Below are 23,018 nucleotides of genomic sequence, written 5' to 3'. Positions count from 1 at the left end.
TAACTTTTGTGCCATTATATCGGACACAATAATATACATATATATATTTATATAATTGTTGTATGTGTACGTATACATATGTACATACATTTATTATATATAATTGATATGTATAAAGATTATACTAAAAAATATTATATATTAATTTATATGCATATAAATTAATAAATCATATTATTGATCATAAATGAAGAGAGCCATAATAGTTAAATGCCATTTATTTGAATACTTACTTCATTCTATGCACGATTATAAGACTGTATAGTATGAAATATCTATACTGATTACTTAAAATATTTACATTAATTATTTAAAATTTGTCTTTTAGTATACCTATATATATTAATTTATCTTTATTTATATATACTCATCTTTTATCTACCATTTTTTCGAATTGTTGTTTGCGTTGCTCTGTTAGTTACTTGTTAATTGAGGATTAATTCAATTAGATTATTTTACGTTTGCTGGTTTTGTACAGTGCTTGAGATATATATCAACACACACATACAATTATATATAAATATATTTATATTCGGATCGTATATATATATAACTCATGATTTTTTTTTTCTTTTTTTCATTTCGTGTTATACATTGAGAATACAAAAAGATTTTGGATTTATTGAATGTTATGCATATTTGCCATATGTAAGGCTATACTGAATGATTAATTATCAATCAATTGAGATAGTCCCTTTTTGAAAATCCAACCTAATTTCATATATAATTATATTATAGGCATTCCACGATCCAAAAATCCAAGTAATTACATTATCATTAGGATTATAATCTACATATTGTACATAAAGATATTCATTAACATTCTAAATAAATAGCACTTTAACAATGATAACATTTTATTGTTTATTCCCGCTTGAGCTTCTTATTCTAAGATCTTTACCAACATTCTTATAATTTTAAATGCCATAAAATTGCCATTGACTTGGATAAAAATTATATATCATTATTATATAATTTGTTCACTTCATCACTTCTGATTATAAATGAAAAATGCGTGTTATAACTTGATTGAACAAGTACCGATGCGAATACAGGAACTTTCGTATTGGATTGTTAAAAAATAAACTAGAAAGATTATGGTCAATGTCAATTTTAACTTTTCTCGATTAAAAAAACTAATCATCTTTCATTGATTAATAAAATTTAGCTTCGTTCGACCTATTCGTTTGCGAATGAAGAGTATTCTTCTATTTTTTAAGTGATATGTACATATAATATACATTTCAAGTAATTAATATTTAAAGTTATGTATACTGAATGTATAAAACAGCATTTGATTGATATTATAATTACAATATGTTTATAAAACTTACTAGAATGAATCTATTTATTTTTTAATATTTTTCTTTTTTTAATTGCTACTATTCTCCAGTGCATTTTGCTTGGCAAATATAAAACGTTCTACGTTTTAATTTTATTTACTTGCTGAGATCTTCTGGCTTTTATCCTTGCTTGTAGAGTAAGTAAAAGGCCTGCTAGAACATCATGATTTGGTAATTTCTTAGCAAACAATAAACGTTTTACGGAGTCATCATACGTTAAAAGAGCGACCATATTTTGCAGTAAGAATCCTTGACAATATTCTAAGAGTTGAGCTGCGTTATAAACCTGCAAATAATGAATTTTAATTAATGTTTCTTTCTTGACAATATTAAGAATTTTCAATAATACGTATACCTTCGCGTGAATATACATAGAAACGATATTGTCTAAATCGACCATTGCTGAGCATTGGGCTTCACAATATCTTAATAAACCATCAAGTTGAAAGAAATTAGCAGCTGCCATTAGTTCTAAAACATCGCTCTGATTGACTTCCAAAGTTGCACATCCTCCATGATAAAGAAATTCCATGACCATCTAAAGTATTAACAATTATGATATTCATATTGTAATGAATTCATTATAATTAATTAAAATAATCGTTTGTGCTGCTTACTTGGAAGATGTGATATCTAATATCATTGATTTGTACGATAGGTGGATTGCCTTCACATAATTTAGAACTTAACATATTTCGAAATCTTGGTGATGATGTTACCAGGACAATTTTATGTCCATAAAAGACTCTTCCCTCGACTCTAAATTGTACGTCACTTAGCTCAGGATTGTTGACGAATTTCGGATCTATTCTTGAACCACTTGAAAGTGTTGTATCTCTGATTGGTTTGATTGGCTCCCAACCAAAACATGTGCAAAATATATCAGCAAGAAGAAGCGTTGTACCTTCCTTCTATAAATATAAAATGATTATAGAATATTTTTAGTTTAATTGTTGATAATTAACTTTAAAGATTTACCTTGCTGTAACGAAATATGTTGAATAAAAGTGGTAAACATTCCTGTACGAATTGGGTTGAATAATCATCGGGACAAACTTGTAGAAAATCTTGAAGCAATTGATCTATGACCGAATCTATTCTCATTTCATGAGCAGTTGCAAGACTATGCATCCAACAATGTAAAGTCCATCCTACTTTCAACCCACGAAGTTCCATAGTGATGTCTGCAACAACGAACAAATACGTTTATCGATAATGCGATTAAATTGTCTACACCTTAGCAAATAACATTCCAATTTATTTTTACCTAAATGATTGCTTTCGGAACTGTGATACATTGCTTCCTGAAGTGCCTTCGTTTGTAACTTGTTAAACACCGGTTCTTTGCCCTCTCTATGACCATTTTTCCCATCGACAGTTTGTTGCTGAGGATTGGTACTCGCATTACCTTCCGCGAGTATCTCCTCCAAAGACAAGATTTCTTTTTCCCCACGTTTTGCTGAGAAATTTAATGGATGAGATAACAGCTGATGAAGGCAACTTCTTTGACCGTGTGCCGTTGCCACCGATACTGCGCTGTGATAAAAGCGCCATTTGTAGTTTTATCTCATAGCCAGTTAATTCAAATGTTACTTTTCATATAAAAAGTAATTTCATCGATGGTTTAGAAAGTTGTTACCTGTAGCAACCACGTTGAGCCGAACCCGTGTAAGAAAATGAATCTTTTATCAAAGTAGACAAGAATGGTTGTGCACTGTGAGCTAAGAGCAAAGCTACCATCTCGTTGTTGCCCGATGCAGTAGCAGCTTGTAATGGAGTAACGGTACACTTATCTTCGCTAACTTTTGCACCACCTTCTACAGCTGCTCCTCTTTCCAACAACATTCTAGCAATATTACAGTGACCTAACAATGCTGTATAAGTCAGGGCAGTCCAGTGTTGCGTTTCAGCATTAAATCCAGTCTGAACGTAATAGGCGTTACTCGAATTACCACAAGGAGTACCACCCGGTGACGAAGTTGAACCATTTTTATTGGTTGGTGTTGTCATCATCGACTGATTAACAGGACTTCTCACGATAGCCGTACTCGACGAGGTAGATACTTTCGATGGAGTGCCAGACGACTGACTAGTACTTGGAGGTGGACTCTCGATATTCAAATCTGCTCCAGCATCCAACAGAGCTGCCACAGCTTGCTCGTCCCCATTAATACAAGCCAACATCAATGCAGTAAAACCGCTATCGTTGACAGTGTTGATTTTCGTCGATGGTAACAATGGCATTGCCTGTGCTATAAGCTCTCCTCGACCACTGGTCAACATTTTGAAAGCCATGTCCGTTGTTAAAAGACGTACGTACTCGGAGTCGTCGATACGTTTTGAGCAAACTGTAATTTCCTCGGAACTGAAATATTTGATGTTAAATAATTCAAAGGATATTCACTTTTCTATCTCTATGTTTTTATATATCTAGATCTGTGTTAAATAAATTTCTTACCATATCGGTCTAACCGGACAGTCAACGCCAGGTAAAAGTAATCTAGCAGCTTGATTAATGTCATCCTGATCGACGGCAAGAGCATGTCGATGCTCGGCATGAGCTGCTGCTATACGTAACCACTCGATCAATGGTGGAAGAACGACATAGGCTCTTTCGTAAGCTAACTCTTGTATTCCTGAGCCTCTCTCGCCATGTTCGAGCTGAAATGACAAATGATCACAGTCGCAGCAATTCATTATTGTCGCGATCAAATGATTTTGATAAGAGAAACATCTACGTACTTGGGAACACCTCATGTAATAGAACAAAGCATTCAAAGCTTTAGCTGTTAAAGGTACTGGACATCTTCCAGACTGTGCTACCTTCGATATGAGCTCGATTAGTTCGGACATTGAGCCAATACATGTTGTTAGAAAGGAAGGTTCCAATGTGGATCCTATCGCTTCTTTACCACTACGAGAAGAGGATGAAGAATTCAGTGAACTCACGCTTGCCCAACGTGGCATTGCGAGGGCACCTAAAATAGAACAAATGATTAACTCGAATAAGAAATAATAATAAAAACGTGAACACTCTGTCGTAACAATTTATTATACCAGAAGCAATACGTCCAGCATTGAGGTGAGCATAAGGCTGGAGTAGACCCCACAAGTCACCACTGTTTGCTATTACATGTTCCAACATCGTAGCAGTTAGAGTCGTGTGTGGTTCTGTTGGCATACACTGCAACAAAATCTCTTCCAAGAGATTTTCGATACCTGCCGTTAGGTATACCGCGGCATACTCGTGCACCATTCTTCCAAGCCTAACGTCCGACATCCAACGGAGAAATCGACCAACAGGTAATTGCAGTCCTGAACGAGATGCCTTCGATTGCTTCAGCTGATCGCCGGACACAGCAAACATAGCAGCTGCTCGTAGACAAGCCTATGAAGAATGTGAGCTTTATGTTACACACGAAGGAAGAGTTATGATCAGTTTATTTTAAACTTCATCCCATATTTCATGGAAATAGTCGACACACCTATTAAGTATACTGGGTGAACCCCATGTATAAATTGATTACACTTTTATATATATATATATATAATTATACACGTTTATTACCTGATATTATCCTTGCAATCAGAAAGTGTATCAACAAATGTTAATGATTGAATATTTTAAATATTGAATATTTTGATAGGTAGATAGAAAATGATTGATACCTTTGTACAGGAATCTGCCAAGGCTGGACAAAGGACGATCTTAAATGCACTGTAGACTTCGTGTTTGCTACAAAGACCAATAGGCTTTGCCAATCGTTGAGTTTCACGGCTGATTCTGACCAAAGCACGTTGTAACAAGTATGATAGTCTAGGAATGGTTTCCATTGAAACTTGTTCCATATGTTCCTTCGTACGACCATTCTGCAATACTCGTAATACATCATGATGAGTCCATGGTAATTGCTGCAATTCGACCAGTCTATTGTGAGAGTCGACCCAAACGAATTCGTCAGCACTGGTAACGTTAGTGTTGATCGTTTCTAAACTACTATGTCTCATCAGTCTTCTAACTGCTGGCTCGGAACTCTCCGAACCACTCAACGACGAATAAGTCGAGGAAGACTTGTGGGAACGCATGGTTAGTTGCTGAATCGCTAATTTTATGTCCTCCAGACCAGAACCCGACCATGGTACCTGCAGCTGTAAAGAGGTCGTTGAACGTACGTAATACGAATCTCCCTAAAGGAAGAAGAGCATGCGAGGAGGGTATGGACCAATCGTATCGAACCAAAATCATTTCAACTTTTAACTATTTTTTTAGAAAACAAATCACGAGTGGATACTTTTTTTTTCTCTCTTATAAATTTAATATATATACGAAAATTCGTGTGTATTTAAGATTTCAAAGAAAAAAAAGGAAAAAGAAAAAGAAGAAAAAGAAATAAAGGAAAGAAATAATAAAATATAAAGATATGAAACCTTAGCAGGGGTAGCTCGATGTCTGTTACGATTCTGTCCGGATCTGCTTCTACCATTTCTTTGGGTGACCGAAGCTGACAATCTATCATCTTCTGGCACAGAGTTCAGTTGCTGAGGACTGTGCGACCTGTGATGACGATGAGGCGGAGAACTGCTGCTGGTATGACCACCGGTATCCGACATGCTTGCGTGCCCGGACGATCGATTCTCGTCGGAGGAGCTATTACCAGCGCATTCTGGTCGCCTCTACAAAAGTCGTTCGTCTTTTACAACCGACTGCCATGATTTGTTAGCCGTGGTTACGTTCAACAACAACAACAACGACGACGACGACTTCGAATAATAACCCGACAATATACTTTTCTTCATTACGACGATGATGAAGAAGAAGAAAACAAATTAAATGAGACGATTATATTTTCAATAATTTTTCAAATTTTAAACGATCGTAAATAGGTGGAGGGGCAAGGAGGGGGGAGGGCTGACGGCCAATGGGAGAAAACGTATTATTAGTCTTATGTCATGTGTATTTCTCCTACAATGATTTATTAGACGTTTATATTATCTACGCGTTGAGAAAATCTAATGGATCTTATAGCTCTTTTAACCTTTTTCAGTTTTATTTCATTCGTTAGAACGTTGGAAGGTTCTTTCAAATATAATTTCTCAACTATCGTTGAAAATTATCATGGTATAATGTTGGGTATATAAGAAAAATAGTAATAGTAAGAGTAATACCTGAAGTACTCGGAGCTCGTGCAAACTGAGATGATGATGCTGAGAGGGATGAGGATGTTGAGGGGTCGGAGTAGGCGCAACGCTATCCGTGTCCCTTTCCGCAACCATATGAACCATATTGTGGACACCACTTTTCGACTGATTTTCTGTAAAATCCTTTGTATATGGGGGACAATATACTTCGCGTCCGCTACCACCACCAGGACTATAAAAAAAAAAAATAAAATAAAAATCATTTACGTTATATCATAGTTAACGAGTAAAATTAACAAAGACAAGAATATCTGCTTTCGCGTGATCAACACAATTGATAATTTTATCACGTTGGACGTAATAAAGAGTGTTTTGGAAAAAACGGCTGGAAATACGTGAAAAGGTTTCGTCATCTATCATTTGATCTGCGTTTTCTGTGAGTATCGAATATTCAAGCCACCCTGTATTAAGGAAAGTTCAGAATACGACGGAAGAAGGAGGAATATGCGGGCTCGTGGGATAACGGCGATAAATAATTGATATTTGATACCCCATGAAGGAGGACAGCTCGTTAATTACCGTCTGGACCAGTCGACGATTCGTTTTCGGTTTGCCTCGCATTAAATTTCTATCTTAACAGGAAGAACGAGAAGAAGGAAGAGACCGAGAAAGAAAGAGAGTTAATATTTAGGTTCACTAGCATAGACAGGAATAAAGGAATGTGCGTGTGTGTGTGTGTTTTTTTTTTACTCGGTCAGTCTCTCATTTAATCATTCACGAACAAAATTATAGATGCTATTTTCGAAAGTTAGAATATGGAAAAATAATCGACGACAAATTTTGAATTTATTTAGGTAAAAAATGATGTTAGATAAGTTTGAGATAAAGCACGAAATAAAAGTAATCATATACATATATATATATATTACATATAATCGTTGAAAATAAATGATCGTTTAAAAAGATAAACAAGTTTATAATGATTTCTATTTTCTTTTTATCTTTCTTTCTTTCTTTCTCTTCTATTTCTATTTCTATTTCTATTACTCGTTTTCATAAAATATGCACATTTGTTTCCGAGCGAGTTTCTAATCAGATCCCTTATCTATTTCACGATCGTAAGCGTAGGAGTAGCTGGTTCGAATATACAAAAAAATTACTTTCTCCGCGATGAGAAAAAGTAGTAGCGTGCGATTATGCTCGTGTAGATGAGAGTTTTAAAAAAGAATGAACGAGTTCTTTAAGGTAAATGAACCGAAACAAGAGATCGTGGGGAAACTTGACTCTTTTAATCATTTCTTGAGAATAATTAATTCACGAATAATTTCAAACGAAAACCAGCAAACCGACAACGAAATATTTTTGTTCAACATTATCTCATTAATGAAGTTCAATTAAAACGGGTACGACATTATGTAATAAGCATAATCCAACTTGAAATACGTATCATTAAGGATTGATGTTCAATCTCTTTGGGAATCCTTCTTAGAAGTTGAAATAAAGGATGGATTATGTTAAAACTAAAAGAGCTAATAAAACAAGCTCGGAGGAAAACTAATGCGATATCGTTTTCTAAGAATCTTGAAAATATCTCGTAATTGATTCGAGAAACGTTGAATTAAAAATCGAATACTTCGAATGCTGTCGATCTAATGATTACTACAAACATTTCAACGTAGGACACATTAGTGAGTTATACATATATATATATATATATATACTGAAGATTAACTATTCCTAAATGGAACGTCGATACGCTTGCGATGTTACACGTGTCGTAATAATCTTCGTTACATTCTACTGATTTTCTAAGGAAATAATTTATGCATCGTTAACTATCATCCAACTTTGAAATACGAAAATGAGAATTTTTAAATCACTGATCAACATATTCCATGTTTAATAATTAGGCGAGAAAGAAAGAAAGAAAGAGTGTGTGAGAGAGAGAGGGAGAGGGAGAGGGGGCAGAAAAAAAACTATGGAAAAGTTAAAGGAGAGAATTTCATGCATGTAAGAATATTCACTGAACAAGATTACTCCGAGAAGAAACGATTTGTCTTGAACTCGATCGTGATTTACCCCCTAAGGCGCCATTGCTGAACGAAACTCCAGTCAGCCTTGAACCCAGTGGTGTCCCCGGGCAAGGACCAATAATCCTCGATCTGGCTTTCGTCCTCCTCGATCCTTAGGACGTCTTCCCTGCTCGGAGTGACGTTCACTACGATCTCATGACTATTATTCGCGTTATCTATCATTGAATTTTCATCTCTCTCTAGATTATTTCGAGTAGAAACAATCTCATCTCGATGACATTCATTTTTACAATCTTTCTTATCTTTTTCCCTTTGACTGGTGTCACCGAAATAAATCACCGTTTTGTGAGGAACGTCAATGGTTCTCGTTGACTTAGATGGTACACCGATAATAATTTCGTTTCTGTTGTCGAATCTCCTACGAGTTCTATCCTCCAACGTCGAGGTTTTTTCGTATTCCCATTCCCCCGTAGATTCATGGGAATTAATGTACGTCGTAACTGGACGACGTAAAATAAAATTGCCAGTGTCTACCATAGGCTGTTGAACTTCAACCGTAGTGCTCATCTCGCAGTCCTTCAGTTCACGACAAAGTAGACAAGTACAGTCCTTGTTCGAACACTGTCCTCTTATCGAATACGAGGAGGTGGACGAGAAAGACAATGACGATGACGGTCTCATGTCATTTTCTTTGATTTATTTCCTTTCTTACTTTATCAAATGATGATCGCACTATTGATTTCCAAAAAAAAGAAAGAAAAGAAAAGAACAAGAAAATAATTCATTTAAATTAGCATCTCATTCTCTCATCGTGTTAACTTCGTTTCTTTCGATATTTTCAAAACTAAATCACTATATGTATCGTTCGTTATTCGAATCAGAGATTCTTATCACCCCACGTCACCCAACACTGCAAGGGTCTCAGAATAAAAGGAAGTAACGTCTTCTAACGAGCTCTTGCTTTTCCTATTTTCTAGAAAAGCAGAGAGAATCAGTGAGATCCCAGCTCGTTAGAAACCCCCAACGAAAAAGGGGCAAAGCATCTTCTTCTTCTTCTTCTTCTTCTTCTTCGATAGGATCGTTCGAGGAGTAGCAAGCTCGCGTTATCCGAGTCATCGGTTCGGTTTCGATGTAAACAGATGACTGAGCAGACTCGACGTGGAGGCTTCCTGTGTGCATCAGAGTGCAGGTGAAACGCGTGCACTTCCTTCGAAGAGACGACCACAGGTACCCTCTCTCTCTCTCTCTCTCTTTCTCTTTCTTTCTTTCTTTCTTTCACGTCACTGATACTTCTCTTTCTTCCTTCCTTTCTTCATTCACGTATATAAGGGAACATCATGTTCGATATTATTCGTGGGAATGTAAACCCCATTTTTTTCTTTGTGTCCTATCTTTTTCTCTCACAAATATTTTTATACAAATGAGATTAATTATGATAGACACAAATCGATAAACGATTAGATAGGATAATAATATTAATTAATCGTCTCATCGCGACACAGATTTCAACTAGACGAGATGATGACGATGCCGTTGATCATCGCGTGTCTCTTCTGCGGTTTATATTTTATTTCCTATCTTTTTATTCTCCTCTCAATGTTTTCTCCTCGTTCAGTTTCACGTTCCCTTTGCCTTCGATTTATCTCTCATATCTTTCTCTCGATCCTTGTGAGAAGAGAGTTCTCCAAAAAAGAAGAAAATAAAAAACTATATATATATAGAAACCATGGAAACGAAAAAGAAGAAAAAAAAACGAAAAAAAAAATAGAAAGAAATGACTCCGTAGAGAGAACGGAAAAGAGTCACGTGAAACGTGACTTCGATTCCTCCTTTCAGAGTTCGTGCCTTGTTTTCACGATAATCTCTATCTTCTTGATACTTGTATATCCCTTTTTAGTTAGAGTTAAAGTTTGTACAACACACACACATGGACAGATAGTCAGACAATCTGTGAAGTAGTTGAGTATACCTATCTATGACTAACTCTACTCTCTCTCTGTACGAAAATCCGAGCAACTAGCTTGAGGTCGCTACTTGCAAACTGTTATATCAACTAACATAGTAGTATAACTTGACTATAGAACTGCTTTTACAAACAGGGAGAGGGAGAGGGAGAGAGGGAGAGAGAGAGAGAGAAAAGAAAGAGAATGGTAACCAACCATGCGATTTAGGGGAGAACTTCCGGTGACCATCCTACTTCCTTACTTCTGCTTTACTTACGAATCACAACGCCCTCCTCCTCCTCCTCCTTCTCCTCCTCCTGCCTGATCGCCATCCGTGACGATCTTATGTCCGACCTTTTTCCTTTTCTTTTTGCTTTTTACTCTTTCCATTGTCGTCATTACGTTTTCTTTCTTAACCGAGCAAAACACCCTACCCTGTCTATCCTCCTTCCTGTGGGTTTATGGTCAGTATTGTTCCTACGTTTCTATGGGATATCTTTCAAATATTTATTTGGATTTTTACGAAATATCTCAGATCGATTATTACCATTCGTTCATTTTATTTTTTATTAATTATTATTATTATTTAATCGAAATGTTTTACACAAGACACAAAGAAAAAAACTGGCCTACGGATAAAGATAAGTTGAACAACGTAAATCAAAAATATATTTTCTAATGTTTCAAATGGGGAACATTTGAAAGTAACTTTATACGTACGTTTAAGATTAATACTTTTCCTCTATGATTTGGCCTATTTTCAATACTAAACCGGTATTAGCTGATCTGGTGTAAGAAACTATTTTATTCTGACGTTTCAAAGTGGCCGTCAGGTAGTCGGTAAAACCAGTCATAGCGTGTATCTAGAACTACCTAATCTTCCTTTTAATATGTTCCTTTACAAGTGCTAGTTGGCCGACATTTTTCAAACAGAATATCGATACTTGACGCAATCTCTCCACTTTTCTCTCCCTCTCTCTCTCACACTCATCCATGATCCGCTTTATAACAGTGTTTCAAATACCTCGTAGATCTTGGATCGTTTCTTTGGTATAGCGGTGCTTAATTGAAAGTTCCAAGAGCATAGGATGAAAATTCTACTCATCGGGGTGCAGCTGTTCTAATTTTCTTTCATTTTATTTTGTTTCTTTCTTTATTACGATAATACGTCCTAGATATTTTTATTCCTTGGAAATCATAGACAGAGAGAGAGAGAGAGAGAGAAATGACTATAATTAAATGATGATTGATAGAAAAGTGTGTTTATCTCGATCGATTATTAGTCAACAAAATAAGAATAATTGAATGAAACTGTTAATCTGTAACGTCTGTTTATGTGTGTGTGTGTGTAGTTATGGGATACTCCATTTGCCTCGCCTTTTATGAGAAAGGCTTTTGGAAGAAGACTTCAAGGCAGACATTGTTCGTGTTCACTTAGGCGAAACTCCGGTGTCAAGGGCGACAACACTTACAGCCGAAGACATTAAATTGATTAACGAGCCGTATCTTTACGGTAATGAAACGACAATATAATCGAAAGTTTCTGTTTTTTCCTTTACTTTACTTTACTTTACACTTTACTTTTCTTTTCTTTACATGTCACGATCATTAACAAATTTCCATTTGAATATTATAGCAAACAAAAAGAAGAAGAAAAAAATGTTAGCACTCATTCATTTGATATTAGATAACAGAGTGTTTTAATTTTAAATTCATTGCAGCTCGAGATTCATTACTCTCGGAAAAAGCAACAAAATATAAATGAAAATTAACTGAAAGATATGGCCCTGACCTAGGAAGATTAAAAAGTGTGATATCAAGGTAAATTGCGAAGATTGGTAAGTGAAAAAAAAAAAAAACGATGAAAGGAAGAAAGGGGAGCATCGACTATGAATTGTCTTTTCACTTTGCCGAGTTATCTTTCTTTTACGTTCCCATGCTAATTAACAATATACTTTTAATTGTTCATACTCAGCTTTTACTTCTCACATATAAAAGATTCATGAAAAAGAAACTTAAACGTCTTATCATTGAAATTTTCAATTCTAATCGAACAATAAAATATAAAAAAAGAAAGAAAAGAAAGCACACGACGACGATAATTATAATGAAATTGATATAACAATAGCAAGTATTTGATGATATAAATTGTAGAATAAAATTATCAATAGGAATGGTAACACAAAATTAAAGAACAAGAATTCTTTGGTCTCGTTTTGTTTGGAAAATTTGTTAATTGAAATGAAAATAATTTGAAATTGGAGATAAAGAGAGTGAAGGATTGAACACGTCACGTCCCTGACCTACCGGTGATTTAACGTGTGCAGATCGGTGCTAGTAAAAGCCAGTTTAAGATCGACGTAGTGGTATGAAGGAAAGAAGGAAAGAAAGGACGATTCCTTTAGGCCATTAACCTAAATATCTTAGAGCTTGTGTGTAGTTGCCTAGGCATCATCATCATCATCATCATCATCATCATCATCATCATTATCATTATCATCATCTTCTTCTTCTTCTTCCTCCTCTTCTTCTTTTTCTTGTTCTTCTTCCTTTTCTTCTGCTCACACACACACACACACACACACAACATACACAGAGACAAACAGGCGCCATTATCTCGATCGTTTCGTTCTCAGATAACCTTCCGACTTTTTCCTCGAATATATTTCCCACTTTCGGATAACCAATTAAATACAAACTGAAACTCTCCTTTCGCACGATCGCTAATTCTTTCTCCTAACAATCATCATAGACTAATTTCTATTTCATCCTAATTCGCCCTCGCAGCAGTCAGGTTATACTCCTTGTTGTAACGAACGACTCTATATTCTCTCTTTCTTTTTTTCCTATCTTTCTTTCGAACGTTCACACGATCTCCAAGAGAAAACGAATTCCAAGCTATCGAAAGAAGTCGAAGGGAAGTTTGAGTTACCTTCGTGAGAATATATTTCATTGTGATCCCTTTTAAATTCATCTTTTCTTTTCTTTTGTTTTGTTTTTTTTTGTCTTTTAAGGAAAACCAAACGTTCCACGCGAACGGTAGGGTTCCCTAAGATCGCCAAAAGAAATCTAATATAATAACTTCGACGTCAAAGAGGTAAAACCTTCGTCGTTTCTTTTACGTTTTAACATTAATAATGTATCTACAATAATTCGCCAATGTCTTTTTTTTTTTTTCTACCAATCGACATAAATCTTCAACGCGAGTACCTTTTTTTTATAGGTCAATCATCCACCTTTGGGTCTTTCGAATAGAAATAAATGTTTCATAGGAAGACAATTTTATGCGAATTTAAAATGCGAACTTACGGAGAAAGAGAAAGACAAAGAGAAAGAGAAGGATTCGAGTCGTGGAAGGAACCGAAAAAAAAAAATTAGGACCTCCTGAACGAAGGAACCAGTCGTAAGGATAAGTATTAAAAGGAATGCGAAGACGTAATCTTCGACGAGAAAACGTTTGATAATCGTGAAAGGTGGTCTCGCTCGAAGACTAAGAGCTGATGTCTTTCTTATGAGTCGCTTAAAAGGCCACGAGGATTCTTTTGACTTCGTCTTCGTACTCTTTGCTTTTAAACTTTACGAAAACTCGTATCTTTTAACGTTTATTACGATCGTTTCATCTCGACTACTTCAATTTTAATAACAATTTTAATATCAAATTGTAGTGATACAATTGTTTTTCATTTTTTACTCGTAACACTTACCGTCTTGGTTTTGGCCTAAGTATCTCGTGACCAGAATCAGATATGCAGATACTTAAACTCAATGGTCCACCATAATGTTCAGGAGGTGTTGCATTGGTTGGAACGTTTTGTTGTTGAGGAGCGGAGATTCCAGCAGATGCAGAAGTACCGCTCAAAAACAAAGGCTGCTGAGAGCAACCATCTATCTTTGGATGTTCCAGATTCATCCTGCATCCGGGTCCTTTTACTCGCCTCGAAGGACCTGCACATTTTGTTTACCAATTTTTATACGTTACTTCGAATAAAATACATCAAATTTTGATTTCATTTATCACGACAACTAGGTCAGTTTATATTTAGTTTGAAGATAATAAGTACGTGGATGATAATCGGGTGTGATTAATTAGTATTGTCAAAGAAAGGAAAAGTCAATTCCCATATCAAAATTCTTCCTCTATTAGCAAGTTAAACTTCCGAGACTAATGAAAATCTTTCGAAGGAAAGTAATTAACTGTAATACTTTCTCGAAGGTCATTAACGACCGTTCTCGGATAATTACCGGTGTAATTAGCACCAATGTACCACTAACTTTGCCACCGAGGGAAATTATTGCTCAACTGATATTCCCTTTTCTGATTCTAACATACAACTTATTCCACGGTAATTGAATTCTTTTAATTTATTTCTTCTTTTTTTTTCTTCTTTATCTAAATATATCGTACGAATTGTATCGTTCTCGTGAAAGAGAAAAAAAAAAATTCTAATTAATAATTTCTATTAAGTAAAGAATGTCGTGATTTACTATCCTAGTAATTATTTTAATTAAATCTCGTGATATGTGTGGCTTGTAATTTTCAAGGAATTCTTGGACTCTTCGTTATTATTATTATATCGTATGTTAAAAGTATTTAATAAAAAGAAAAACAAAAACAAAATAAATTAAATCATACGTTACACATCTAAACCAAATCTAAACTTAAAGAAAAATAAAACAAACAAAAAAATATAAAAATTAGTTTCCCCTAAGATGTAAACTTTAAAGATAAAAAGAAAAAAAACAAGAAAATAATATAGAACGAGAAAATTGCTAAGGGCAAAGTAACGTTTCCTTAAGGGTATAAAAAAACAATCGAATAATTTACGAGTGGACAGGAGACTCGTTTGTTGGTTCGTTCGTACCTTCGGTCGATCACAGGGAATCGTTTGGACGATGCGCGTGGGTGTTGGCCACAACTCGAAGGACGATTTTTGCATCGTCGAAAGAAGGAAGAGAGGAAAAGGACACACGTTGCAAGAGCCGCTGAACTTGGAACAACGAAAGCGTTGACCGCAACGGTATTTCGAGCATCTTTTCAAATACAACCAAACGAAACGCTATGCATTTGTATATTCGCATACGACTTAAGGTACAAATATATATATGTGTATGTACTTTAACCATGTCTTCACATTTTTCCTTTTATTTTATATTCGACTACTTTCTTTTCTAAAGATATTTCCAAATGATTATAAAAAAAAAAAAAGAAAAAAGGAAACAAGAAAAACCATCAACAACTCGCGATCAAATTATTTAATTCGAATGCTAAAAAGCTTTCTCTTCCTATAACTACCCTCCCTTGCCCCACCCCCGAGAAAGTCGATCATCCTGATAATTCGTATAATTTGTATACAACATTTAATATCTTTATCTTATCAAGAAATATAATAGTATCCCCCTTTTTGAATGTTAATTACATATTAAATAATAATACTCGTACATAAAAAATAAATCAAACAAAACCTCTTCTTCCTCATTTTTAAATACATAACCCATACACACGCACACACATACATACACACATATTACGTACATATATATGTCGTGTGTATGTGCAAACTTTGACTGCAGTCCTTTGCTCGGAATTTTGTTAAATTGCATCGTTTTACTTGTTGCGGAGACCCCTCTTCTTACCTCCTCCCGTCCTCCCCCCTCTCTCTCCCCCTAAAAAAATAATAAAAATAAAAATAAAAGTTTAGAGTTTGGGCTGAACCGTTTGGTGTACGAACGTACCGAGAAATATTTCAACGTGTTCTGGTTTTCGCTTATACTATACGAAGGAAGGAAGGGAGAAGGACTCTCTTCTCTTTCTCCTTCTCCCTTTCCCTCACCCTTTCTCCTTCTCTCTCTCTCTCTCTCTCTCGTTCTACGCGTACACCGTGTTTGTGCATCGCTCGTGTTGCTCGCTTTGACGGGTTCTCGTATGCAATTATTCTGCCTGGCTTCCAAAGTGCTTCCTTAAGCGTTCGGTTCTCTCCCCCAGTTCCCCCCCCTCCCACCCCAATTTCCACCTCTTCATACTCCTCCTCCTCCTCCTCCTCCTTCTTCCTCGTCCTCACCCCCAATACCCACCACAAGCTCTTCTCATTCTGCCGGTTCGCAAAGTGGAAGATCCTGCTGCTCCATACGATCCACTTTTCGCGGAATTTTTTAGCGAGATAGCCTTCGACGAATCTCATATCCAAGTCGTTCTCATCATCATTATTATCATCATCATCATCATCATCATTATTTCATCATCATCATCATCATCATCATCATCATCATCATCATGATCATGATCATGATCATGATCGTCTGTCTTCGATGTACAATTTGTCGATCAAATTTTGCCTACCGTCTTATCAGAATTATTCGTCTTCTTAGATCATAAATATCGATCTTTCCATCACTTCCCCCCCTCCCCCTCCCCCCATTGATATTTTCAAACGAATTATTTGATAAATTAGAATGCATTAGACGATTAGTATGATTCGATTGTAATTATGTTTGATTAATAAGAAATTACGAAGAATATTGTATGTTCTCCGTTGGATTTTTTGTAAAAGACGAACGACGACAATTCACGCATAGTTACTTTTACCGATGATGCATGCGTCAACGTATCACACCAACCAACCAACCAACCAACCAACCAACCAACCAACCAACATTGCATCTTGCAAGGACATTAGCGTGGATCAGGTTTTTCGGGTTCCTCGCGAATGATTTTAGTATATTCGAGTATACGATTTAGAGGTAATAATCGAACGAGTAATCTCTCTATTGCGAATGAATTTATTTCAAATAATTCCGACTTCTATAGAGAATATACCAAGATTAAACGTATCGAAAAACCTATCGATATTAAACCTACTTGCAAAGTATTACAAAAAAAGAGAAGTAGAGAAGGGATGGTCGGGGGGTTAGAGGTAGGGAAAAAGAAACGTATTTGTTTAGCTTGATTTCTGATCGATTGAAATAAAAAAATTCTTCGCCGATCGTATGAAAAAATAAAAAAGGTATAAGAAGAAGAAGAAAAAGAAAAAAAAGGGCGAGAAGCTTAATAACGGCGAACGATCGAAAAGACTGAACTATGCCTGAGGGCAATTCTGGAAGCACGGTAAAATCGTTTAAGCGGACCGAGTGCACACGGAAATTCGGGTTTGGGTAACTGGTTTACTGTACGAGGTCTTTGAAACTGGTTTAATGTAAACGGACTCGCCAAAAATGGCGTTGTCCCGACTGTATTTAACTGACCTCGGCTGCCCTCACCCTACGTCTGCCTTTCTAACCGATCAAGTGGCATGCGTGCATGATCCTATCGTGAAACGTATAACTATGACTATTTAAATCAACCTACATATTATAATAACTGTACAAATTATTTCTCCTCTGTATATGTGTGTCAAATTCTTCGAATAATAAAAAGAAAGAAATAAGGGGAAAACACACGAGTAAGAAAACAACGTTAATTGCAGTGAAGTTAAATTAAAAGTAATTAAACCAACAACAACAACAACAACAGAAAGAAACGTGCATCATCGAATGCATATAATTAATTCGAATCATAACTGCGTTTGCACATCCACTTTTGTCGAACGAGTTAAAAGAAAAAGAAAAAAAAGAGGAAAGAATTGATCGAGAAGATCGATACAAGGATCAATTAAGAAGCTCGGTTTTCGGATAAAGAAAGAGAGATGATCTGTAGACGTTGAGGGGGGTCTGAGTAAGAGGAGATCCTACCAGTCATATCGCTTAGGATCCCATAAAGAGTGAAACCGGAGACAAGTGTACGGGCTGCTATCGAAGCGACTCTTTCAACGCAAGATTCGAGAGCTGGTATTACAAGCGAGACGTGTTCCACTTCGTATCAACGTTACGTTGGTTTCTTATTTCTTCTTCTTCTTCTTCTTATAAGCAAGTAAAGATACGTCTACATACACGCACACACGCATGCACACACGCACGCATACTCTTCTCCTTACATTTTTTTTTTATATTTATATAAAACTGCAAAGAAAAAAAAAAGAATCGTTAACATCAAGAGGATGTTTGAATTATTCTCTTATTTCAATACATTTTTGTATGCGCTCGCAATTGCAACGGCATAAGCCGAGAAGTCATTTTAAAGTGCATCAGACAAAAAATAAAGGAAGAATAAAAAAAAGAAAAGTATAGGAAACCATAAGCAAGTTTCCTGACTGTGAGAGCCTCTTCTGGTCGTGTGTCTACGCGTGTGTGTGTGTGTATGTGTTTCTGATGAGGATAGATTGGTATAGCTATATTTCGAAAGCCACGTGCTGCGTTGAGGAAGGTTTGGGACCACAGAGTGCAAGCAACATCAGCAACAGCAACAACCAGGAGTGGCACGACCACTCTTATCCTTTTTTCTCTCATTTCTTCTCTTAACTTGTCTATCCCGCTAAGATATCTTTTATTTTTCATCTCTTCTACTTAGCAAGCAAAAAAGAAAGATGGAGAGAAAGAGAGAAGAAAGAGAGGAGAGAGAAATGATCGATAAAAATCATAAATAAAATAGATCTTGATCCCCAACAACAAAATTACGATCATTCAGATTGATATCCAATAATTAAAGAAACGTTTAATAAAACAAAAAACTAAGAATAAACGATTAGAATCCTAACAAATGTATATACGAATGAAACTGAAATATGTTAAGGTGTAATAAGCATTCTGATCAAGTCATGAATCAGCAGTTCGATCTATAACTATGATAACTAACGATTAGCAGAGATTAAAAGATAGAACGGAAGTTCTGCAGGAGTGGCAAATTTAATTGATCAATGATTTAACCTTATCGATTTTACTGAACTATAAATTATATATCGATACACGTAGAAAGAAAAACTACAACAACAACGAGAATTATAAAAATTCATCATCCAAACTCGAATATTATTTTCGATTAATCATTATCAAACACGTTGCGATAATGTTTTGTATTACAAGGAACATTCGTAAAGCGTCGAAAGTTAGCGTAGGTGTTAGGTTTAAAAGGGCACTCTCCTGTAAAACTTTTGTGTGGGTGTAAAGAAAAATATGAGCCTTGCCAGGGCACGGAATATTCTCGACACGGTTCTGGAAGCAAGTACTGCTGCATACATACGCAACAGTCGTCGTCGTCGTCGTCCACCAGTGCTATTGCTTTTTATACGTGAACAAGTTGGAGTAAAGTGTGATGTAAGGTGTACGTATGAGTACGTAAATGTATGTATCTTTGTATGGGTGTGTGTTGCAAGTGAATATAAACGTACACATACATATGTACATTGGTGTCTCATGGTGCACGCCGTCAGGCCCGCGGCCACTACATTCCAAGGGCTGCCCAAACTAAACCCTACATCTTTTATATACTCAATCCCCCTAAACCCCTCTTCCTTCTTTTCCTTCTTCCACAACCAGGTCCCAACCTAGTCCCCCCCTCTCTCTTTTTCTCTCTTTCTCTCTTTTCCTTTCTTTGATTTTTGTAAAATACTTTTTTGTGCCTATCCCCTCCAACGACTCAACTTGGTCTCAACTTCGAAAGACTCGTGTCCCTTTTACCACAAAAGAAACGGTAGCTCCACGAGTACCTCTCTCCTTCTTTTTCTACTGGTAATATCATCAACGACACCTACCTACCTAGCCGGATCGTCTACCTAATTTTTCTTCAATAATATCTCCGTACTTTTTGTTTTTCTTGCACGCTTTCTAACTTTCAATTGAGGTGAATAATCAATTGGATGCTTGAAATTGAAACGATTCTTATTTCTTTGATCGATAACTTAGGGGTTAGTGATTTGTTTTATTTCGGTTGATATTACCTAAATTCATTAGAGTGTTTTGATGATAATGATGATGATGAGATACGACAGGGTTAGATCTATCCATGTAGGTGGATTAAACTCGAATGAATTCCTCCTGGCGTTGTAATCAATTTGACTAATTTAATTTAAGTACGAAACCGGTTTAGTTGGGCCATTTCTCACATTCGTTCACCAGCCACGTTTGGACCGTACCCTTCTCCTATAGATTTTAACGTTCGTGTCGCTTAATCGTTGAGACCTTCGAGATAATTTCAATGCAAATCAAATACAAAACGTGAGATCCTTTAAGCGATTGCTATCGGTCATTTAAAAACGATTCGATTATTCTTCTCTTTTTATTTTTACATTGATCGTACCTCTGAAACTCTAAAATCTCATTCTAAACTGTTTCGAACGTTAACGATTATTTGTCTTACCCTCGTTAATTATAAATTCCTACCTCCCTGATTGCCTACTATTCAAAACCATTTATTACATTCAAGTCAGATTATCTTGAAATTATTATCTAATAAAGTATAAGATCAATTTGAAATTTGGAACAAATGTTACAGGATAATGTTAACCCAATTTTATTTTCCTCTTTACGAAGTTATACTTATAAAAAAGAAAATGGTATCATAAATTATATTATAATAAAATTAATGTTTTTTCTAAACGCGTGTGACTTGAAAATTACAATGGCATTAAAGAGGGGTGAGATTAAAAAAAAAATAAGAAGAAATTAGAATTGTTGAGTGTTCAATTCTCTGAGAAACTAACGGTTAATGATATTTGTACGAAATGATCAGAACTGTTAAGGAAGAGATGTGCATTTTCTCTTACAATCTTCGAAGTCGATAAGAGGAGGACAATAATGCATCCTTGCATGTCGTCTTCGTCTTCGTCTTCGTCGTCATCGTCGTTGAACGAGCGAAAGTCTCTCGGAAGAAGAATCACTGTGTTAGAGTGAGTACTCTTGTGAGTTCTATCTTTCTTTCTCATTCTTTATTTCTTTCTCTTTCTCTCTACTGCTAACCGGTTAGCAGTAAATCCTTTAGGACGATCCAAATCGTTCCAATCCTCGGATTCGTGTCGTCGAATAAAATCAAATCAAATAGTCCGAATTCTCAAACGAAAAAAGAAAAAAAAAAGGAAGAAGCAAAATATTTGACTACGAAACAATTAGGTGCATTATTTTTCGAATTAATCTCGTTCCAATGAAAATAAATTTATTCGACTCTATTCTACTTTCGCGTTTGATTATCGTCAAATTTTTATTCGATTTTACGCAACACGGATCAAAGAAATTATCTACAAATATGTAATTATCTACGATTTATGTGGTATACAATTTGTTAGAAATTATTTTTAAAAAATGATATGAAAATCGTTCGCAATATCGAGAGGAAGGAATGAATGTGGAAAATGTTTATGCGAATTCTTAAAGAAACTTATGGTACATTTAGTGAAACAGGTAAGAAAGTTACATGGAATGCATTCAAACGAGTTAAGATGTGCGAATTTCTATGCACGTTCTCTTCCTTGGCGCAGAAAAAACAACTGTGCAAATGATCGAATGCCTTATTTTTTTTTCTTAAATCTAAGTACAACTGTGTGTAAAAAAAAAATAAGAAAATAAATAAAATAAAAGGAATGATAATTGAATTCTTATTGAAAACTTACCAGAGCAGTATCGACCAAAAGGAAGGATGGAAATGAACGCTAGGACATGTCGGAATCCGTGTTAGATCTAAAGGACACATTCACGTTAAGAGTAAAATCCACATTGACGAGCCACGTCGAAGATCCTTCCTTTGATCTTTCATTTCACACTTGCATAGTTTCAACAACACGTTTATAGTATTTTTTGTTAAATCATTACAGTGACACAGTTAACATTTATTAGTCTTCTTCTTCTTCTTCTTCTTGCAAACTTGTGTCACACTGTTAAACTTATTTTTTGAAAGATAATCACACGTGTTCCCATGATCACTAAATTTAATTATTTAATTTCTATTACACTTTAAATTATAAAAGAGTTCTTCGTTAAATTGAAAAAAATTAAACAAACAAAAAGACAGGTATACTAATGTTCGAAAATGATTTTTTTAAATTGAACTGAAAAATACTTCGTCTTGATTGTTTAGAATTTTTGAATATGTTCTTTCTATTATATACTTTTTGATTGTACTACCGCGCAAGTACTATTCTTTCAACGCGTCCAATCGTGTAGCTTCTTTTTCGGCAGCTGTCAATTACTAGGAACAGAGAAGTGCCGCGCGTCTTTACAGCATCCCAGGCGGAATCGCTTTCGGTCCAGACTGATTGTAAGTAAAGAGAAGGGGGAAAAAAGAAGAAGAACTACAAAAAATAGTTATGGTCAACCGAAAGAAAATGTGGAAGCCGACAGTAGCGCTGTCGGACCTTGCAGCGGCAAATTCGCGGAACTAACCGTCGTACAGGAATCGATATTACCGACTTATGGTCGATAATAAAGAACACCGACGTTACCAAAGGATATAAAAGTGCATAAAAGTGCATAAAAGTGCATAGAAGTTTACAAGTCTACTAGTGGGCGATAGTAGATTCTTAATGCGATGACGATACAATAATAACAAGGAATTAAATATTCTTTAATAGTATATAGTTATATAAAGTGTAATAGAATTTTAAATAATTATATTTAATTTTTAATAAAATGTAAAAACATGTAAAAACATGTGTGTGTGTGTGCCTTCAGAAATGCATTTATATCATAGACATATTTTAAAA

The 23,018-nt window shown here is 35.5% G+C and overlaps 1 protein-coding gene across 1 annotated transcript; it reads right to left on the bottom strand.

Moving 5' to 3' along the window:
- Nucleotides 1-1,168: 1,168 nt before the first annotated feature.
- LOC122515632 (ankyrin repeat and BTB/POZ domain-containing protein BTBD11) lies at nucleotides 1,169-22,580 on the bottom strand. The gene is made up of 14 exons (XM_043633044.1): nucleotides 21,930-22,580; nucleotides 14,163-14,403; nucleotides 6,510-6,714; nucleotides 5,772-6,017; nucleotides 5,013-5,492; nucleotides 4,401-4,731; nucleotides 4,086-4,321; nucleotides 3,802-4,004; nucleotides 2,983-3,708; nucleotides 2,611-2,879; nucleotides 2,322-2,527; nucleotides 1,961-2,254; nucleotides 1,699-1,881; nucleotides 1,169-1,629 (listed from the first exon to the last, which is right to left on the bottom strand). The coding sequence occupies exons 2-14, from the start codon at nucleotides 14,366-14,368 to the stop codon at nucleotides 1,423-1,425; spliced, it is 3,792 nt and encodes a 1,263-aa protein (XP_043488979.1). The 5' UTR covers nucleotides 14,369-14,403; nucleotides 21,930-22,580; the 3' UTR covers nucleotides 1,169-1,422.
- Nucleotides 22,581-23,018: the final 438 nt, after the last annotated feature.

The sequence above is a fragment of the Polistes fuscatus genome, unplaced genomic scaffold, assembly GCF_010416935.1.
Source record: "Polistes fuscatus isolate 324 unplaced genomic scaffold, CU_Pfus_HIC Scaffold18, whole genome shotgun sequence".
Classification (NCBI taxonomy): Eukaryota; Metazoa; Arthropoda; class Insecta; order Hymenoptera; family Vespidae; genus Polistes; species Polistes fuscatus.
Note: the sequence above shows the minus strand (reverse complement) of the source record. Positions and strands in the feature narration are given on the sequence as shown.

Bases quoted from the DNA above. Each gene is read 5' to 3' on its own strand.
- LOC122515632 (XM_043633044.1), bottom strand. From the start codon at position 14,368: ATGAATCTGGAACATCCAAAGATAGATGGTTGCTCTCAGCAGCCTTTG. The intron at 4,732-5,012 runs GTATCAATCATT...CATTCTTCATAG, and splicing joins TGGCAGATTCCTGTACAAAG to GCTTGTCTACGAGCAGCTGC. The intron at 3,709-3,801 runs GTAAGAAATTTA...CAAATATTTCAG, and splicing joins TGTCCGGTTAGACCGATATG to TTCCGAGGAAATTACAGTTT.